Source organism: Choloepus didactylus, chromosome 19 (genome assembly GCF_015220235.1).
Source record: "Choloepus didactylus isolate mChoDid1 chromosome 19, mChoDid1.pri, whole genome shotgun sequence".
NCBI lineage: Eukaryota > Metazoa > Chordata > Mammalia > Pilosa > Megalonychidae > Choloepus > Choloepus didactylus.
In genome coordinates, this window is record NC_051325.1 from 16,533,650 (window position 1) to 16,556,657 (window position 23,008).

Genomic DNA, 23,008 nt, shown 5'->3' on the forward strand with positions numbered 1-23,008 from the left:
AAGATATGTTGAAGTCCTAATCCCTGGTCCTGTGACACCATTTGTAAACAGAATCTCTGAATATGTTAGTAGTTAAGGTGAGGCCAAACTGAATCAGGATGGGCCTTAATCTAATATGACCGGAGTCCTTATAAGCAGAGGAAATTTGGACACAGTAGGAGACAGACAGAGCGACGGCCACGTGATGGAGACAGAGAGTGAATTATGGACTGCTGGCAAAGCCACCACCAGCCTGCTAGACTTCAGAGAAAGCACAATCCTACTGACACTTTGATTTTGGGCTTCTAGCCTCTAAAACCTACAGAAAATAAATTCCTCTTGTTTAAACTAACTAGCCTGTGGTACTGTTATAGCAGCACTGGAAAACTAAGACATGCCCCCCAACAACCACTTGTTAAAAGCATTAAGGAAGGCAACATATGAAGACTTATATTCAACCATACAATATCTGAATGTCAATATTGTCAAAAATGTTACCACAAACAACACTCCAAGCTCTGATTTGGAAATTAATCAAATTTATGTACCAGTAATCGAAAAGAGAAAAACAGATATGTCTTCTGCATCTAAGTCCCAGTCAAATCTGCCCGGATCTTATAGGAACCTTAAAATCCTCACCATGGAGAAGTTTGGGCTTTTTTTTTCTATCAGAAATGAGGTTCTGTGGAGGTTTCTGATGAGGGGAATACTATAGATATTTCTGCATGAAGAAATTAACACAGAAGACTGTAAAGGAGAAACTGAGAATAAACTGGAAGGAGGAAAATCAATTTTTAGACATTTGCAAATACCCAGAGAAGAGAGCCCTCAATTATAGCAGTGGCACTGAAAACAAAAAAGTAGAATCAATATAGCTGAGTGAAACATGGAATAGCATCAAAGATGACCCAGGATTCCTTAGACTGGTAACTATAAAGACCATGATGTTTAAAGATCTGTTAATTCTGAAGAACGAGCAGGACATTTAGGTGAAGAGGACATACGGACATGGATCTCACAGGAAGGCTGGACCTAATAGATATTTGGGACTACAGCCAATGTCACGCAGGCACCAACACTAAGTAGTAACAGAAGAACCATCAAGAGGAATAATAAGGAATTATCAAAAAGGTAAGAAGAAAATAACATTCTAGAAACCAAGGAAGAGAAGAGGAAGATCTCAAATACCAAAAAACAGCAGTTTGAGAAGAATTACTGAAAGCAGACCACTGACGTTTAGTGGGGTGGAAGGAGGTGGAATGGACTGAGGATACCAGGAAAACTGAGGAGGTAAAGGCAGAAATCAGACTACTCTTTGTATAGTTAATGGCAAAAGGAAAAGGGAAGATTAAATATTAACTTCATAGTAGTTGTCTTACGACTAGGGAGACCTGATCATACCAAAAGTTTAAGAGCTCCAAGAAACAAGACAAAAAGACAAAACATAAAAAAAAAAAAAAGTAAATATTGAGTACTTATTTTCAAACACTGTTCTAAGTCACAGCTTTAAGAGGTGACTACCATTATTATTTATATCTTACAGATGGGAGATTCAGGCATACAAAGATTAAATTAACTTGCCTAGGAGCACAAAGATAGGAACTGATAATAGAGCAGGAGTTTGAACTCAGGCAATTTGGCACCAAGAAGACTCTTGTTAATCACTCATATAATAAAAGAGTCAGAACTCTAGAAAGACTGATGAGATCCAAGGCACAGATGGGGGAGCTAGTCTCAGAAACAGATATACTTCTCTTTTTTTTTTTTTGGTCTAAAATAGGGAAGAGGGGGAAAGAAGGTACTGCCAAAAATTGTGCTTGAAAGGCTCTACTGTTCTCTCTGAAAAACCAAGAGGAGTAAGGGTAGGGGTTTGAGGGCATACTAAACCTCTAAAGGTCCACCTGAGGTCAGAAAGGGTGGAAATGGAGCAATTTGGCACAGAAAGCAATAATCCTCCAATAACCCTACGGAAATGGAGAAAGTGGATGCTGGTGGCAGTGCAAGTAGAGAGGAAGGACACTGCCCCCCCCCCCACCTCCTGGAGAGTCTACCCAAGTCCGGGACTTCAATCATCTAATCCAAGTGACTGCGAGAGACTTCTGCTTTCCTGAACTCCCTGCCTTTACATCCAGTATCCTATCTAACATCTCCCAGACAGAGGTCTCAAAGGCATTGTCTAATGCTCAGCATGTCCGAAATCAAATAAAATCTGTTCCCCTTCTAGTTGGTCTTCCTCTCTCAGTACATAGAACCATCCTTCTAGTTACATAAACCACAAACCTCAGAGGCATTCTTAAATTTATTCTCCTTCAATCACTTCCATCTTTTGATTTTCGTATCTTTCCCCAAGACATCCATTTCTTTCCATCTCTGGTGTCACCCTCCCAGCTCAAGTTACCCCTGCCTCTTATCTAGGGGGTTAAATTCCCAAGTGGTGGTGATGGTGGGGTATGTGTACATCAGGCTTCTTGTCCACACTGCTTCCTCTTCCTGGGCACACAGGACGACTATACTCCCCAGCCTTCTTTGCAAGTTCAGATGAGGCCATGTGCCTGAGTTCTGTTGGGTGAGAAGTGGGCACAAATTATATAAACCACTTTCAGCCCTGGCCATTTAAAAGTGATCTTTAAGTCCTGTCTTCCCCTGCCAAGATGACGCCTGGCAGACAAATTACAAAATGGAAGAGGGCGGCCCAACCCTACCGGCCTGTGCATGACAGAAACACACCTTTACTGCGCCAAACCTCTGAAGTTTGGTGTTTAATTTGTTACCACAGTCGTTCTAATACAAAAACCTTCCCATGCCCGCCACCAATCTCCTCCACCCTCCAATTCATTCTCTACATTGTTACTAGCAAGATGTGAAACATGAATTCAATCAACATGCTTACAACACTTCAATGGAGAGGACTGAAAAGTGGAGTATGAAGCTGCAGGAATCAGTCCCTCCAACAAAACAACTATTAACTGGCAGGAACCATCTGAACCAACTATTTTGGAACTCTGGAGCTAGGAGAATCCTTGCAGCATCCAAGGAAGAGCTGGATGAAGAGGTTGGTAATTTGCAGTAAACATCAGTGGATTTCTAGGTACACAATAAAACAAGGTATGTCTATATATCATTTAGGTTTAGTGATGACTCAGCATCATCAGGAACCTCAGTTATTATACTATGCAATGACAGAAATATCTCTAAGAGTGAGGAATTCAACTATAGTTTACTAGAATAATTATGGTTGATTATTCCTGGGGGCTAGGAACCAATCTTCAGGGGAAATTCAGCTAGATAGTATTTTTTTAAATACATCTCTGAGTGCTAACTTGGAAAAAGTCAAAGCAATCAAAATGAAGAATGATCATAAAGTTTCAGACAAGAGGGGCTGACTTAAAGCAAAGATTTTAATTCTGAGAAACAGCATAACAAAATTTTTTTATTCCTTGAGATTAAAAAAAAACTTCATAGTGGAGAAGAATGGAAATAATGAATTTAAAATACAAGGTTTATATAACAGCAGTAAAGCAATTTCATTTTATGCAATATTATGCACAGAACTACTCCTGATGAATCTTACAATTGGGAATATATTTTTTTAAAAACAAATTGAAAAATATCAAATACGAAATTTTTAAAATTCTGATTTACAAAAGAACTCGCTGTGTTCTTTTCATAAGCAGAATGTGGAACCTTTAACCTTATAAAACCTTTTTAACCATAGGAGAAAACATACCATAGGGTTGAATCAGACATTCAAATCTTGTACCATGAGCAATTAGTTAACTTCTCTAAGCCTCAGTTTCGGCATCTGTAAAGTGGGAATTATGATAATCCCAACTCCTAGTACTGACAAGACAACATATGTAAAGCACCTAAATACAATGCCTGGCAATGGCACCATTCCATAAGTATAAGCTCTTATATTATTATTAACCAGGAAACTTACAAATGCTTCTTTAGCTCCTTCTAGTTACCAACATGGCTGTTCTTGTTGAAGCCTTTGGGTAATGGAATGTTATGGATAAAAGAAATCCTGACACAACCCCTATGTGGGACATGACCCCCAAGGGAGTAAATCTCCCTGTCGATGTGGGACACACCTCCCAGGAATGCACCTGACCCTGGCATCGAGGGATTAAGAATGTCTTCTTGACCAAAAGGGGGAAAAGAAAGGTAACAAAATAAGGTTCCAGTGGCTAAGAGATTTCAAATAGAGTTGAGAGGCTACCCTGGAGGTTACTCTTAAGCAAGCTCCAGCCAGATATTCCAATGGACATAGTATGCCAAGCCCCAACCAACAGTGGTCCCCGAAATACTAAAGAATACCTAGTTCCCTATCTGAGACTCTATGAAAGTTTTACTTGCTAAGTTTATTTTTCAGAAACTTAAATCCTCCAGATTGTTCCTATCCCAAAACCCAGAGGCAACAGCCTCTTCATGAACACCAGCCAGATGCATCTCCCTTCCCCATAATGTCGACATCCCTTTTCAATAAGAACAAGTTAAGTTGGTCACTGCCCAGATATCCCTGAAGATTGAGAACGTGATCAACAAGAGAGAGGGGTAGTTAACAGACAGGATTTAACAAAGGATTATGAATACTGAATCTTTACCTAATTTTTTTAAGTCTCTACAATACTAGAATAGCTAGAAGGAAAATAATTTGCTATCCATCCACAAAGTACAGAAATCCTTCATTCACCTCAAAGCGAAGTATAGACAATGCCCTTGAGATAGCCTATGCAGAACAAATAATTCCACTAGCTATATATAAATGTATAAGGAATTCTGATAAAACACCTTTATGATTAACCTTACTTCATAGGGAAAAAAGCATACATTCAATAACTTAAACTCTGGAGACCACCACCCTCACCCGACCGGCCCCACACAAAAAAATGACCCTTAAAACAAGACAGACATGTAAAGATAAAACAAGATAAGATATAATGAAGCCCACTTGCTAAAAATAATCTGTCTCACTCAGACTGTATGCAATCTTATTTATAAACAATCCTAACAAGGTTTCTTAACAGGTTTCCCAGACCAATTAGGAGAAAGGAAGTCAGAAAGTGAGGATGGGGCAGCAGGAACAAAAAGGAGCTTCTATAAGCTTGATAGTGAGAGGAAAGAATACTCCCCACTCCTCCGAAGTAGAGACTGAATAGGAAAACAGCCAGGGGGTGGGGGGTGGGGTGGAGGGCAGTGGGTCAAGCACACTAGCAAATAGTCCTATGCCATTATTGTTTTCTTTAGATGGCTCTTTGGCATGCCATAGCGAGCCCTTTATGCCCTTTCTCTCCAGCCTCCCTTCCCACTTCTCCCTCACACTGCCACTTCTCCCATAACTCCAGCATGCCCAACTCTTTGCAATTCCCTGAATACCCCACGCTCTCTTGTGATGCTTTACTTTCCCTCCTCTTCACTTGGTTAAGTCCTTCAAGATTCAGCTCAGATCTCACCTTCTCTAGGAAGGCAACTCTTACTTGGTCCCCTAAACACCACCACCCCTTAATCTAAATCTTGTGATCTTTCTTGTACTAATACAGAATACAATAATTTCTATCACAATATTATCTATTTCTATGCTGTCTATTGGTTGTCTATTCCTTCACTAGACAGAGCTACTTAAGAGCATGAACTAACTCTTAATATCTTTATCAATCCCCTCTGTCAACACACATACACAATCCCCCATGTACCCAGAATTATGAAGCTGCTTAATAAATGTATACTCAATCAATAAAAGGTCAAATATTTATTCTAAAAGTCATGGATATGTGCTCTGAATTTAAAGTGTCCAATATTAAGCTTCACTGATAATTTCAGGATAAATGCTATGTAAGAGACATTATGTACACATTAATTAATACACAAGAGCATGACTGTTAAGAAATCAATATCCTATAAAACACACTGTCACATTTCAGAACTTCTGCAAACCAAGGCCTTGTTCAATAATGATTTGATTCTGCAGTTGAAAAATAAAAAGGGCACTATTTAATAAGATGATTTATTAGGAGGTGCTATACAAGGTGGAGAATGGCTGTTTCAAGGATCTATCAATATATAAGAAAAAGAAAAAAATCTTTACAATATTCTGCTTCATCCTTCACTAAGACAGAAAACAAAAAATACACCCCTCAATTGGGGAATGGAATACTACTCAGCAATAAAAAGTAACAAACAGCTGGTACACAAATGCATTACACTAAGTGAAAAGGAGCCAGACTCAAAGTGTATGACTGTATGTTTCCATTTATATAACATTTTTGCAAAGGTGAAACTACAGGGACAAAAAACACATCAGTGAGTGCCAGGGGTTGGGGGTGGGAGGAACAACTGACACCGGGGAATTTGGGGAGTAAAGGAATTGTTCTATATCTTGATTTTGATAATGATTACACAATTGTATACATTTGTCCAAACCTGCAGAACTTACACTAAAAAAAGATGAATTTCACTTGGTGTAAATTATCCTGAATTTTAAGAAATGGAAAAAATAATTATACAATACTTCTAATCGTCACTGCAATAGCAACAATATAAAAACACTCTACTCGCTTTCCTTGACAAGATGGCGGAGTACGACTTGACTACACGCATCGCTCACTTTTTGGATCGGCATCTGGTCTTTCCGCTGCTTGAGTTTCTTTCCGTAAAGGAGATATATAATGAAAAAGAATTACTACAAGGGAAACTGGATCTTCTTAGTGATACCAACATGGTAGACTTTGCTATGGATGTATACAAAAACCTTTATTCTGATGATATTCCTCATGCTTTGAGAGAAAAAAGAACCACGGCTGTTGCACAGCTGAAACAGCTTCAGGCAGAAACAGAACCAATTGTGAAGATGTTTGAAGATCCAGAAACTACAAGGCAAATGCAGTCAACCAGGGATGGTCGGATGCTGTTTGACTACCTGGCAGACAAGCATGGTTTTAGGCAGGAATATTTAGACACACTCTACAGGTATGCAAAATTCCAATATGAATGTGGGAATTACTCAGGAGCAGCAGAGTATCTTTACTTTTTTAGAGTGTTGGTTCCAGCAACGGATAGAAATGCTTTGAGTTCACTCTGGGGAAAACTGGCCTCTGAAATCTTAATGCAGAATTGGGATGCAGCCATGGAAGACCTTACACGCTTAAAAGAGACCATAGATAATAATTCTGTGAGTTCTCCGCTCCAGTCTCTTCAGCAGCGAACATGGCTCATTCACTGGTCTCTGTTTGTTTTCTTCAACCACCCCAAAGGCCGCGATAATATTATTGATCTTTTCCTTTACCAGCCACAGTATCTTAATGCAATCCAGACAATGTGTCCTCATATTCTCCGCTACTTAACTACAGCTGTCATAACAAACAAAGATGTTCGAAAACGCCGGCAGGTGCTAAAAGATCTAGTCAAAGTTATTCAGCAGGAGTCTTACATATATAAGGATCCAATTACAGAGTTTGTTGAATGCTTATACGTTAACTTTGACTTTGATGGGGCTCAGAAAAAGCTAAGAGAATGTGAATCAGTTCTTGTGAATGACTTCTTCTTGGTGGCTTGTCTTGAGGATTTCATTGAAAATGCTCGCCTCTTTATATTTGAGACTTTTTGTCGCATCCACCAATGTATCAGCATTAACATGTTGGCAGATAAACTGAACATGACTCCAGAAGAAGCTGAAAGGTGGATTGTGAATTTGATTAGAAATGCAAGACTGGATGCCAAAATTGATTCTAAATTAGGGCATGTGGTTATGGGTAACAATGCAGTCTCACCCTATCAACAAGTGATTGAAAAGACCAAAAGCCTTTCCTTTAGAAGCCAGATGTTGGCCATGAATATTGAGAAGAAACTTAATCAGAATAGTAGATCAGAGGCTCCTAACTGGGCAACTCAGGACTCTGGCTTCTACTGAAGAAATGTTAAAAAAAAAAAAAAAAAGGAACGAAAGAGAACTGTAAAAGAAAGATGAAATAATAAAATCATTATACATACATTTTAGAAACAATTAACATATTGAGTATAAATTTTGGAGAATTTCAATAAAATTGACTTTCATTTTATCTTACTGTGGATTTCCTTGTGTATGCAAGTGTGGCTTTTTAACTTTTAATTTTAGAATAGTTATAGATGCACAGGAAGTTGCAAAAATATTACAAAGTAATCCACATACCTTATACTCAATTTCCCCCAATAGTTACATCTTATGTTACTGTAGTACAATATCAAAACCAGGAAATCGACATTTGTACAATGTATATATATATAGCTCTGTGCCATTTTATCACGTGTAAATTTGTATAACCGTCACTGCAGTCCAAATACAGAGTTATCACCACAAATATCTCCCTTGTACTTAAATCCTCACCATCTTCTTCAGCCCTAACCCCTGGCAACCAGTACTAATCTGTTCCTCGTCTCTTCAATTTTGTCATTTTGCGAATGTTGTATGAATGTAATCATAAAGTATATGACTTTTTGAGATTAGTTTTTTTCACTCAGCATAAAGTCCTTGAGATCCATTCAAGTTGTCACACACATCGATAGTTTGTTCCTTTTTATTGCTGAGTACTCTTCTGTAGTATTTTTGATGTACCACATATTTTAATCACCCATTGAAGAATATTTTGGTTGTTTCACTTTAGGGCTATTACAAACAAAGTTGCTATTCCTTAATTAAAGTGGCTCCTTAAGCTATTCACTGTGTTGCGATAGAGACTAAATAAGAGTAACAGTTGAATTGTAAAAATGCCTCCCTAATATTATGATATATATATATATATATAATATCATACTGGGTATCCAGTAAGCTGTATGTGTGTGTGTGGGTACACACATACACAATGTTTAATATATACCCAAGATAATTAAGAAGTATATAAATCGTTGGGCCTCCTTTACCCAGAAGTAGTTTGATTTTCATTTGGTTGTTGAAATAAAACCAATCATATAATAGAAATTTTCCCTTTCTATTCTCAAGGAGTGGTAGAAGGATAAAAAATATATGCATATTGTTCTTTTTATCTGGCGTCTGATCAGGTGACCTTTGACATTCAGTTAAGCTTAGAGAATGTTGCATTTGCATTATTCTCAAATTGCCTCTGCATTTAAAGAGCATAGAGAGCTCTTCCCATGCTGAATTAAGGGCAGGAATCTGCAAACTTTCTGTAAAGGGCCAGAGAGTAAATATTTTAGCCTTTGTGGGCTATATTGCTCTCTGTTTCAACTTCTCAACTCTTTCATGTAGCTCAAAAGTAGCCTTAGATACCATGTAAATAAATAGTTATGACTGTGTTCCAATAAAAAACTTTATTTACAAAAACAGGCAGAGGGCTGGATTTGACCCATGTGCTGTAGCTGCTGACTTCTGACTTGGGTATTGATTCCTCTAAAATGTAATCTGAAGGTACTGAAGCTAGCAGAAGGATTACCAGTCAGGATAAGCCAAGTGCTAACTTTTTAAATTCTCTATTACCAGTGATATGAAAATACCAAGTATAAGACAGGAAAAAATGCAGACAATCATATGTAGTACAAAATGGTCAAGATTTCTATAGCAAGTACCAAAAATAACATAGCAGTAACTAGATGCCTTCATGCATAGGAGCTAATTCCATGAATCAAAAGTCCAAATCATATAAACTAGAAATAGAGATAGAGTTATACAAAACTAAGTTTTCAGAATGTATACATTATTTTCAGGGTATGTAAAAATGGAAAAGATGTTAACTCCGTGTTCCCCCTTCTATTCACCAATGACCCAAGGGCAAAAAGTTCTTACTCAGGCCTCATCAGTATTCACTGTTTATTTTAAGACAATAGCTCAACCAAATCACATTAATAATAGCAAACAAGATTTCTAGATGATTATGTAGCCAGGCAGATACATAGTCTGGGAACCCCGTCTAACAGTTACTGAACGTGGCCTTGTGGACTAGTAAAAACCTCAGAGAAGAAAGAAAGGAAATTAATATTAGGCGTTTTCACATCTTCTATTTCTCAAAAACCCTAAGGAAAAGAGAAGGAATCTCCACTTAAGCCTGTAAACACTAAAAGTAGATGGTATTTATATATTTTTGAAGAGGAAACAGACTCAGATGGTTGTTTAAGTTCATATACTTAGTAAACATTAAATCAAGGAATTGAAATGGGCCTTTCCCTGACATCACACTGCCCCTGGTCACATCATTGTTGCCTTGTAGTCGTCTCAGATTAAACTTGCAAAGGGTTAAGGAAGATATGTTTAGTAGGTTGTGCGTAAGAGGGTCTGGATCCAAAAAACGATGAGTCTCTCAGCACCGTTATCTTCAAATGAGAGCAAAGGGTATTCTTTGGTTTCTACCAGTACAATTATTGGATGCTCTTAGCGTCATAAAAAACCTATGAGAACATACAAAACATTGATAAATGTCTCGATTTTTTTCCTGTTTACTCTGCTCCTTCTAGCTTATCTGTTAAATGAATAATTAATGTGCCATGTAGCTGCTTTTTTACCACATTTTGCTTTTCATATATTGCTGCCTTATGAACTTGAAAGATGGTGCCACCATGGATCAGTATTATCAATAGAAAAATAATCTGTATAGAACTGTCCATTTTTATACATTACCAATCTGTTGTTAAATGCATTCTCAGAGTGTGCCTAAAAACAAATTGCAGAGTTCTGGATTAAGTTTTAGATAACAGGTAAATTGTCCCAGTAAGGTGTTGATCACAAAATAAGTCCTGATTAATTTTATTGTGCTCTTTATTATTATTGCATTCAATAAATATTGAGACTCTCCTGTGTCAGCAGCTTTTACAGGTACTGGGAACACATCAAAAAACTGTTCATGAAGCTTACATTTATGTAATAGTTGCTTATGTGCCTTTTCATAAATTTTCTATGCAGATAGAAACATGTATTTATTCTCTTTTAATGATGAAATATGCAAAAGTGTGCATGTGTGTCCAGTTTAAGGAAACAAAATCAACATCGATTTGTCCAGTACCTCTTACCTGCTACTCAGTTTAAGAAATAAAATGGTCTTACTAACTTTGAAGAGCCTGTGAGCATTTCACTATATTTCACCCTTTGCTCCTGACAAGTAACCATGCTGTGACTTTTCATTAATAATTGTTTTGCTTTTATTTATGGTTTTATCCCATATATGTATCCCTAACAGAAGTGCTGAGTTTTGCCGGTTTCAAACTACATTTATTTGAGATCATACTTGGTGTTCTTTGGCTTACTTTACCCAGCACTGTGATTCATCTTTGCATTTATTTATGCATTCCATATTGATTTATCCCTTCCGTGTTGATATATGCAGGCATATCTAATTCATTGTTATTCACACTTTGTAGTATTACATTGTATGAGTATACCATAATTATTCATTCTAGTGTTGAAGGACACAGTTGTTTCCAGCTTCATGCCTATCTAGGGCTTTTGGAATTAGCCTGAAAATTTTGTCTTTTAAGTGGGAAGTTAAGTTCATTTCCATTTATTATGATTACTAATATATGTGGGTTTGTATCTCCTGTGCCAGTTTGAAACTGTTATGGACCCCAGAAGAGCCATGATCTTTTAATTCAGTCTTGTTGGGTAGAAACTTTTGATTGTTTCCACGGAGATGTGACTCACCCAACCATGGTTGAGACCTTTGATTAGATCATTTCCATGGAGGAGTGGGCCCTGCCTATTAAGGGTGGGTTTTGATTTGTTCACTGGAGTGCTTAAGAGAGAAGCTAAGAGCTGATAGACCCGGACACAGGAGATGATGAGAAACACAGACGGAAGGACGTTTGAAGATGCAAAGCTAAGAGATGAAGCCCAGAGTTTGCCCCAGAGAAGCTAGGAGAGGGCTCCCAGAGGCATAGAGAGAAATGCCTCAGGAAAACCAAGTAGAAAGCTGAGAAGCTAAGAGAGAAGCCAGAGACATTTTGGAAAAAGCTATTTTGAGACCAGAGTCCGGGAGCAAAGGAACAGCAGACACCAGCCACATGCCTTCCCTGCTGACAGAGGTGTTCCAGACACCACTGGCATTCCTTCAGTGAAGGTATCCTCTTGTTGATGCCTTAGTTTGGACACTTTCATGGCCTTAAAACTGTAAATCTGTAATGTAATAAATCCCCTTTATAAAACCAAAAAAAAAAAAAAAAAAAAAAAAAACACTCTACTCTTCCTTGAGAAAGATCGTGTTGAACAAATACGCTAATGGTAAAAGATCTCTCTTAGTTTGACAATTGTGAATAGTTCTCTCTGGATGGTCAGCTAGCAAGTCAATGAACCTAGGTCAGGAAACAGATTTGGTGTTGTTAGTCAACTGATCTACTTGTTTTGTAGTCCTACCAATTCCTCCTTAAACATGTATTTCAAATCTATTCCCTTTCCTCTCCTCTCAAGATTTCATATCGTTCCCTAGATTAAAATTCTTTAATGGCCTCCCCAGCACCTACAAGATAAAGCACATATTCATTAATGGAACATAAAGACCCTTTAGTGTCTGAACCAATCTACCATTCCAGATTCGCCTCCCACCACACTTTTGTTCAGGCATCTGTATTACTCACTCATGCCTGTCAGAAAGCAATTTGGCCATTTATATCAAGAGCTATAAAATAATCCATACCCTCTGACACTTTAACCCAGTAATCCCACTACTAGGAATATCCTAGGGAAACAATCTGCATAATAAAACCAGAGAGCCCAAATAAACAAAAGTGGGAGAACTGCAAAGTAAATTATAGTATATCCAACAGGATGGTTTTGACGCAGCCATTAAAATCACATGTACGGGAAGTTTTTACTGACAAAGGAAAAATGTTTATGATTTACCTGGAGTGGAAAAAGAAGCTGATACAAAATATATGTACAGAGTACTCTCAACTGTGTAAAACAGAATACAGAGAAAAATAACATCTCCACTTTTGTCTCTAATGGTGACAAGTGATTTTATTATCTTCTCACCAGTTTTCTCTATTTTTCAATTTTCTCTGATGAGCATATTTTCAAAATTAAAAATACACATATACCAACTTTTCTGATTCACTGATTTCCATGTCTAGGATTCTACTTTGCCGAAACAATGTAAATCTTTTCCTTAAAAAGATTTAAGGAAAAAGAGCATTACTTAGAATAGATTTAAATTTTTAACAGTGGAATAATTAAATATTATCAAGGTACAGTCAGGATACTCTTCTAACTGTAAAAGCTGGTTACCATTTAACGATTTTTATTTATTTTTTATAGATACATTTCATATACCATAAAATTCACCCAATTAAAGTGTATGATAGTTTTTAGGATATTCAGAGTTGTACAACCATCACAATCTAATTTTAGAACATTTTCAACACCCCAAAAAGAAACCCCAAACTATGAGCAATCACTCCCTCACTGTCACTCGCCCCAGGTCTAGGCAACCACTCATCTTTCTGTCTCTATGGAATTGCCTATTCTGGACATTTTATATAAAACAAATCATATAATACATGGCCTTTTGTAACTGGCTACATTCATTTAGCATAATGTTCTCAAGGTTCATCCATGTTGTAGCATTTATCAGTATTTCATTTCTTTTTATTGCCAAATAATATCCCTTCATATGGATATACCACATTTTGTTTATCTATTCATCAGGTGGGGGACATTTGGGTTGCTTCCACCTTTTAGCTATTATGGATAATCCTGCTCTAACCATCCATGTATGAGTTTTTGCACGGTCACTTGTTGTCATTTCTCTTGGTTATATACCTAGGAGTGAACTTGCTGGGTTGTATGGAAACTCCCTGTTAAACTTTTTGGGGAACTGCCAAACAGTTTTCCAAAGTGGCTGTACCATTTTACACTCTCATCAGCAACATATGAGGGTTCTGATATCTCCACATCCTCACCCTCATTTTGATTACAGCCATTCAATGGGTGTGAAGTGGTATTTTGTGGGTTTGATTTCCATCTTAAAATGGCTATAGAGGCTGAACATTTCTTCATGTGCTTAATGGCCATTTGTGTATCTTTTCTTGGAGAAATGTCTATTCAAATCCTTTGCTCATTTTTAAATTGTGTTGTCTTTTTGTTGTTGAGTTGCAAGAGCTCTTTGTATATTTCAGATACCAGTTATCTGTCAGATAAATGATTTGCAAAATATCTTCTCCCATTTCTTGATAATGTTCTTTGATGCAGAAAAGTTTTTAATTCTGATGCAGCCCAATTAATCTACATTTTCCTTGGTCACTTGTGTTTTTGGTGTCATCTCTAAGAACCCACTACCTAATGCAAAGCCCCAAAGATTTATGCCTATGTATTATTCTAGGATTTTCATAGTTTTAGTTCCTACATTTAAGTCTATGACCCATTTTGAGTTAAAATATTTATGGTGGGAAGTAGGGATCCACATTTATTCTTTTGCATGTGGATATCCAGTTGTCCCAGCACCATTTTTGTTAAACAGACTATTCTTTCCCCCATGGAATTACCTTGGCACCCTTGGCACATTAAACAATATTTGATAATATGGGAAATGAAGCATATGAAACTATAATACATGAACACAACTCACTCTGATTCCCTTATTTCCATTACAGTACTTATTAAATCTACAATTATCTTGTTCATTTGTTTACTTATTTTTTGCCTGTCTCCCCTACTAGAAAGCCTACTTCATACAGACAGGGACTTTGTCTTGCATACTGAACCCCCAGAGCCTACAATAGTACCTGGTTCCTAGGAGGCACCTAACAATTACTTACTGAAAGAATGAGCATACATAAACACAGAAAATGGGCTGGAAAAAAAAATGGACCAAATGTTAATGCTTTGTTTGGCACTGCCATTACAACCAAATTTTTCTTAATTTTCAACCATGAACATACATACATTTAATATCTTATAATCAGATACGAAATTAAGGTATTTTAAAGATTTGTAAGTACTGTGAACAGTTGACTGTACACCATGGATGCTTGTATGGCATGTGAATATATCTCAATAAAACCGAATTTAAAAAAAAGATCTGTAGTACTCCCGATCAATTTATTATTCTTCAAAGTTCAAAGAACCTCAATTTCTGCCAAACTTTTTATTTTAGTTTCCTTTACAAGTCTCTCAGCACAATGACACCACCATATACCTAGTAGCTCTGTTGTAAATCTTAAGAGCCAACCCTGATGCCTTTCTTTCCTTCATACGACACATGCAAATTATCAGTAAATTCTGTCAATTCTACTGCCAAATGTATGTCCAATCCTAACCAAGTCACCACCATCTATTGTCTGAATAACAGTAATAGTCTCTTACTCAATCTTGTCCCCATTTGTACATCTCTTCTCATCAACCACAGGGATAAATCATATATCACTACTTAACACCTCCCCAACACCCCACGCCCTATGCTTTATGGTGCAATTAGATTAAAATTCAAATTCCCCACTGTGGCCAAAAAGGCCATACATGCTCTAGCCCTTGCTTACAATCCATTTCTGACCTTCTTCCTCCTTGTTCTCTGAATTCCAGCCACATAATGGAGTATGTCCTTGGCATATATCACACTCATTCCCTTCTCGAGGCTTTACTACTCAGAGTTCTTTCTGCTTGAAATGCTCTTCACAAGGCTAGCTCCTTCTTTATATGCCAGTCTTAGCTCAAATCCTAGTTTAAGCAGACAACTCTTTCAGTCACCTCTTATTATCTATCTATATTTTCTTTATACCACTTACCAACATCTGACATGATCCTGACATTTTTGTTGTTGCTTTTATCTGTCTCCTTCCCCATACTGGACTGTAACTTCCAGGAGGAAAAGGATTTTGTTTTCAGTATCATACCCCTAGTGTCTAGATAGGTTCTTGGCATACAACAATCTCTCAGATATTTGCTGAGTAAACAACTGCTGTTCTAAATTTTGATGAAAATGCAGAACTCCATTTGATTCTCCATTAACCATTTCAAGAAAAATTTAACTAAGAGTGAAAGGCAATAAATGTTACATCAAGAGCCAAGTCACTTGAAAAATCAAACTAAAATGCTGCTCATATGTAATGATTCCCAGTAAAATAACATTAGAAACCTAATAAAACAATCGGAAACACATTCTAAGGCACTTCTCCCACTTTGCCCTTTAACTTTAATTACTGAAATATGTGCTCATACAATCAGAATATAAAAGATAAATACAGAATATAAACATTAATAAGGAACTTCCACCTATTCTCAAGATATGCCCGGTTAGAGAGATAACTGTTAAGTGCCTCAAGCTGTCATAACAAATTACAGCAAATCTATTGTCTCATAGTTCAGGGGGGCCAGAAGTCCAAAATCAAGGTTTCACCAGGGCTAGTTCTTTCTGGAGGCTCTGAGGAAGAATCTGTTCCATGCCTCTCTCCTAGTTACTGGTGAACACTGGCAATTCTTGGCCTTTCTTGGCTTGCACCTGCATCACTACAATCTCTGCCTCCATTGTCACATGGCCTTCTTCCCTCTGTGTCTCTATGTCGAAATCTTTCTCTCCTTTCTCTTAGAAAGACACCAGTCATTGGATTTAGGGCCCACCCTAATCCAGCACGACTTCATCCTAACTTGATTACGTTTGCCAAGACTATTTCCAAATACAGTCACATTCACAGCTACCAGTTTTGGACTTCAACATATCTTTTGGGGGGACACAATTCAACCCACTACAGTAATATATACAAGCAGGAATACTATATGGTAAGTGTTATACTAGCAGCAAGACCTCTTTGCTTTGGCAGCCCAGGGGATTAAGTGATTCAGTATGAGGGGAGTGACTGGAAGTTGTCATCTCAGGAAGCTCTTCCCAGAGCTGGACCTTGAAGGAGAAGCTGCCTTTTAATCAGCTTTGCAGAAATCCCTTTTCAAGGAATTGAGTAAGTTCCTTTTGACTTTTTCCACACATATAACTAGTGACAGAAAAAAACTGTTAATTAAAGATCTAACGTTGTCATTATTATTATTTTGGCCGACACCGATAAGCATTTTATTGTATGACAGGCACTGCTTTAAGCTAGTTATATGCACTGTCCAAATAGGATTATTGTGATGATAGCTACTACTATCATTCCCATCTGTAAGAATGATGAAACTGAGGCACAGAAAGGTCAGCAGCTTACCCAAGGTCATACAGTTAGTAAGTGGCAGAGCCAGGATTCAAAAAACCCAGGCAGCCATACTCCTGAACCGTGCATGGTCTTAACCACTTCTCAGTACAGTTTAACAGGAATGATATGCCTACTTAATTGGCCTGCTGTAAGAATTGAATGAGATAAGGTAACACAATGCCTGACACATAGTAAATACTTATGAGTTAAATAAGATAGCATTACTTCTCCTTGTTTTACTTGTTAGGCCTGTAAGTGCTCTTTCTCAGTTGAGGATGCTCTAATGAGCATCAAATACAATTCAGTTTCATATTTTAGGAAAGAAAGAGAACCAGCATTTATTGAGGGGTTTCTGATGTTAGAAATATTTTAAAGGTATTACTCTAATAATACTTGCCTTACCTGTCTCAAAGGATTGTCCCTATAAAATTCAAATTAAATTGTAACGCAATATAGGTTACCAGGGGCCGGGGTGGGGATAGGAAATGGGGATTTAATGCTTAAATTGTATAGAGTTTCTATTTGGGTTGATGGAAAAGTTTTGGTAATGAATGGTTGTGCTGGTAGCACAACACTGTGAACATAACTAACAGCACTGTATTACATATTTGAATATGGTTAAAGGGAAATTTTAGGTTGTTTATATGTTACTAGTGTAAAAAAATTTTTTAAAAATAAGACTTTACAACATAAACAGTGAATGCTATTGTAAACAACGACTATGGTTAACAGTAAATTATAACAATGTTCTTTCATGACTTGTACCATGTACAAATGTACCACACTAATGCAAGGTGTTAATAGGGTGATATATCTGGAAAAAAAAAATTGTAATTCGGTATACAGAGGGGAGGTACTATTCAGTTCAGTATTAAACCAATTCAATTTCCACATTAAAAGTAGGTGTGTCTCCCGGGGATGAATCTGGCCCCAGCATCATGAGATTGAGATCATCTTCTTAACCAAAAGGGGGATGCAAAATGAAACAAACAAAATAAAGCTTCATGGGCTGAGAGGTTTCAAACGGAGTCAAGAGGTCACTCTGGGGTACATTCTTACACACTATATAGATACTTTTTAGGTTTTAATATACTGGAATATCTAGAAGTAAATACCTGAAACTACCAAACTCCAACCCAGTAGCCTTGACTCTTGAAAACGACTGTATAACAATGTAGCTTACAAGCGGTGACTGTGTGATTGTGAAAACCCTGTGGATCACACTCCCTTTATCCAGTGTATGGATGGATGAGTAGAAAAATGGGGACAAAAACTAAATGAAAAATAGGGTGGGATGGGGAGGCGTGATTTGGGTATTCTTTTTTTATTTTTTATTCTGATTCTGATTCTTTCTGGTGTAAGGAAAAAGTTCAAAAATAGACTGGGGTGATGAATGCACAACTATATATTGGTACTGTGAACAGTTGATTGTACACCATGGATGACTGTATGGTATGTGAATATCTCAATAAAACTGAATTTTAAAAAAAAGTAGGTATGTGAGAACAGAAGGCAAAAAAAATTAAAGTACTTCACCTGTTCTCTGTCATAATTGAGAATACCCTCTCGTTCACTCATTCATGTTCATTCAGTAACATCTGTTGTGGGCCTACTATGAGAGGCATTCTTGCTATTGAAATGTACAAAGCCTTTCTTAAATGAGCTCAGCAGGAGTTGAGCAGGCTGAAAGGAAGGGACACTAAACAACTGACTGAAACTACATGAAGAAATAAAGATTTCCAGTAAAGATCACATGGTAAACATAAAAACCAATACTACTGTATTTTTGATTTATAACTCCACTATTTACTTCCTACAGGATCTAAAATACATAAACTGTAATGATAAATCAGTGGTTTTGGAAGTCAACGTAAAATATGTAATTTTTGACAAGAACTACATAAAGGTGGGGGAATGATGGCGTATAGGAACATAGTTTACGTGTCATATTGAAGTTAAGTTGGTATCAAAGAAAAACAAGATTGTTATAGATTTAAGATGTTAAATTTAAGCCCCACAGTAAACACAAAAGAAAGCAGCAGAGAATATGACCATAGAGATGAAAAGTAGAGTAGGGGTTCTGAGAAGTGGGGGAAGGGGCAATGGGGAGTTAAGAAATGAGAGTAGGGTTTCTGTTTGGGGTGAAGGGAAACTTCTAGAAATGGATGGTGGGAAGGTGATAGCATTGCAACATTCTAAACGTGATTAATCCCACTAATGGAATGCTAGGGAGGGGGTGGAGTGGAAGATTTAAACATATATATATGTATGTTTCCACAATTGAAAAAAGAAAAAAAAAAAAAAAGACAGTCTAAATGGATGACAATTAAATGCCAAGGATGATCCTGGATGGGATCCGAGGATGGAGGAGAGGAGGCTCAAAGGGACACAGATGGGACACAAGAAAAAAATAAAAGGAAATACAGCATGTAAGCTTTATATCAATGTTGAATTTCTTGAACTTCTTAGTTGCACTTAATGAGATTGCATAAAAGAAGGTTCTTCTGAAACTATCAAACTACAACCCAGAACCCATGAATCTCGAAGACAGTTGTATAAAAATGTAGCTTATGAGGGGTGACAATGGGATTGGGAAAGCCGTAAGAACCACACTCCACTTTGTCTAGTTTATGGATGGATGAGTAGAAAAATAGGGGAAGGAAACAAACAGACAAAGGTACCCAGTGTTCTTTTTTACTTCAATTGCTCTTTTTCACTCTAATTATTACTCTTGTTATTTTTGTGTGTGTGCTAATGAAGGTGTCAGGGATTGATTCAGGTGATGAATGTACAACTATGTAATGGTACTGTGAACAATCGAAAGTACAATTTGTTTTGTATGACTGCGTGGTATGTGAATATATCTCAATAAAATGAAGATAAAAAAAAAAGAAGGTTCTTGTCCATGGGAAAGGTATATGTGAATTATATTGTTTGTTCAAAGACGTGTGCAGCTTGCTCTCTTATGTTCAGAGGACAGAGCAATAGATGATGGATGACAGATAGGGAGGGAGGGAGAGAGGGAGGGAAAGAAAGAAATGGCGGTGTGACAGGATGTTAAAGGTGGTGGATCAGGGTATCGGGGGAGGGGGGTCGGGGTATGATGGAGTTCTATGTATGGGGTTTGTACTGTTTTTGCAACTGTTCCTGTAAGACTGAATTTATTTCAAAATAAAATTTATTTAAAAAAAAAATACATTAAGGAGGAGAGATCCAAGATGGTAGGTTAGGAGAGACAGAGGAAAATTCTCCTTTATGAAAAACACTAGATAAAAGATAGAAAGTGCTCCAGAATACCACTTCCAGGGTTCCACTGGCTGGGCAGGGACATATATATCCATAGTGACTGAGCACTTGGAGAAGCCAACAACAACAAAAAAAAGAGTTCAGCAGCCTGGTTTCACAACACATCTTAAATGTTCTAAAAGGAATTCCTATGCTTTCTTAGCACTGTTTCATAGGCATATGCACAAATGCAGAGAATTAAGTGTTGGTACTCACACTAACTCCACATTACAAATTAAACAGGCCATTCCACAAAAGACTATGGCTGAAACAGTCATCAACCACATGTGTGATTGCGACTGAGGAACAGGATTTTTAATTTTAATTAATTTAAAATTTAAAAATTAAGTCACAAATCCAATACTGCAAAATTCCTAAGTATATATGGAGCAACCTGGCTATGTGAATGTATTTTTTTAACTATAAATTTTATGAAATATAAATACAGATCAAGTGTTTCTCATGAAAACTTAGCATCGAATTGAGATGTGCTGTACACATAAAATATACATTGGATTTCAAACAATTAGTATGAAAAAAAGAATGTAAAATTTCACATGAATACTTATACTGATTAATTGCTTAAACGTTCATATACTATGGCAGGTATACTGGATTAAATTTTACCTTTTCTTTGTACATTTTTTTAGGTCTACTAGAAAATTTAAAAGTACTTAAGTGGCTTACATTTTACTTCCATTTGACACTGCTAGTCTAAAGATAACTTGGGACACTCCTATAACATGGCTTCACGAAAATTCCTCAGCACTCCAGAGCTCCAAAAATTGACCTAAAATATAGCCCAAGAGCAAGTTAGGGCAATCTATCAGTATTTGCCTATGTGCGTTCACTTTAGCTCTATTACTTCATGAAAATCCCAACAAAAGAATGTATCACATGAAACCATTTAAAAATTAATTCTTACGGCATCATGGGATGAAGAACATCTTCTTGACCAAAAGGAGGATGTGAAATGAAATGAAATAAAGCTTCAGTGGCTGAGAAATTCCAAATGGAGTCAAGAGGTCACTCTGGTGGGCACTCTTAAGCACAATATAGATACCTCTTTTTAGGTTTTAATGAATTGGAATAGCTAGCGGTAAATACGTGAAACTATCAAACTCCAACCCAGTAGCCTTGAAGCTCAAAGACAATTGTGTAACAATGTAGCTTACAAGGGGTGACAATATGATTGTGAAAGCCTTGTGGATCAGACCCCCTTTATCCAGTGTATGGATGTATGGGTAGAAAAATAGGGGCAAAAAACAAAAGGAAAAATAGGGCAGGAGCGGGGGAATAATTTGGGTGTTCTTTTTTTACTCTTATTTTTTTATTCTTATTTTCACTTTTTCTGGTACAAGGATAATGTTCAAAAAATAGATCGGGGTGATAAACAACTATATGATGGTAATGTGAACAACTGATTGTATACTTTGGATGACTATGGTGTGTGAATAAATATTAATAAAAAAATTTATGCTTACTACATCTATAAACTGGCTATTTTCTGACAGCAAATCAAGCAAGGAATAAGGATAGGAAATTCATCTTTGCTTTTTGCGATACGTAACTATACAATAATGTGAAAATGTTGAAAGGAGTAAGCAGTCTTCCTTTGATTGTGATCCAAAAGAACAAACATAATGACAAATGAGTTTTAAATATAGTTTTCCTGCCATAGTAAGAACTGAAGTTTCTATCAAGTGTTCATCCTATGTCCTGTGGCAACAAGAGTTTTTTGACGAGCCTCTCAAAAACAAAAAGAAAAAAAAGGTCAAAATCTCAGCCTTTTCACACCTTCAACTAGAGACTAAAATCTGAATTTTTAAAATTTTAAGTCATTTTTACTTAAATCAATTGCTCTTCAAAAATCTAAATTAAAAATTGGTTTTTTCAATGTTAAACATACCTAGCAAATCACTGAACTTTAAGGATCACATCTGTGTAATATTAGCTACTAGAAGCCTAAACTTCTAGAGTTTAGTCTAGAGTCTAGTCTAGAGTTAAGAATCACTCTAGACTAAAAACGAGACCCAATTCAATGGAAGTCATTGTACAGATTACATCATGAATGTAAATAAGTTTATAAGAAATATTAGTGAGATGTACCAACCTGATATTTATTTTTCTAAGTCTCTACCTCTCCTGATGTAAAATGTCAAGAAAACTGAACGTGAGCCAGTTTAGAAGTATAATTCTAAAGGAATTCTCAATTCTAACATCAATGTAAGAGGGCAGGAACATTTCTGAAGTGTTAGGTATAAATCTTTGGCTTTCAGGAACAATCTAGAGAGGAATATTAGATGACAAGGGAAGGAAGCTCAAGGTAATTAAATAACAATCTCCTACTTATTTATTATACTCTGCGGTTTATGTATGCAAATAGATAAAGAGACCAGACCTAGTTACTCAGAGATTAAAATGTTGCTCTGCAAATAAAAGCAACTCATATATGCTAAATTCAGCTTTTCAAGAGTTTAAAGATTTTTTCCAAATTTCAAATGTGGGGTGTTTCATATTTAAGTATCTTAGCTAGTAATGAAAGAACACATATTACAAAGTTACATTAACATAAAAACACAAGTCTATCTTCCTGTACAGTACATTAAACATTTTGAACTAAATTCTACTTATGAAAAACAGCCGTGGTTTT

At 36.7% G+C, this 23,008-nt stretch overlaps 2 protein-coding genes across 2 annotated transcripts in view; one reads left to right on the top strand and one right to left on the bottom strand.

Annotated features, from left to right (window-relative positions):
- Nucleotides 1-23,008, bottom strand: part of DSTN (destrin, actin depolymerizing factor) — a 40,281-nt gene that overhangs the window by 13,121 nt on the left and 4,152 nt on the right. The gene's annotated exons all lie outside the window — the stretch shown is intronic.
- On the top strand, nucleotides 6,547-7,974 carry LOC119515594 (eukaryotic translation initiation factor 3 subunit E-like). Its single transcript, XM_037811682.1, has one exon. It carries the CDS (start codon nucleotides 6,551-6,553, stop codon nucleotides 7,886-7,888), a length of 1,338 nt encoding a protein of 445 aa, XP_037667610.1. The 5' UTR covers nucleotides 6,547-6,550; the 3' UTR covers nucleotides 7,889-7,974.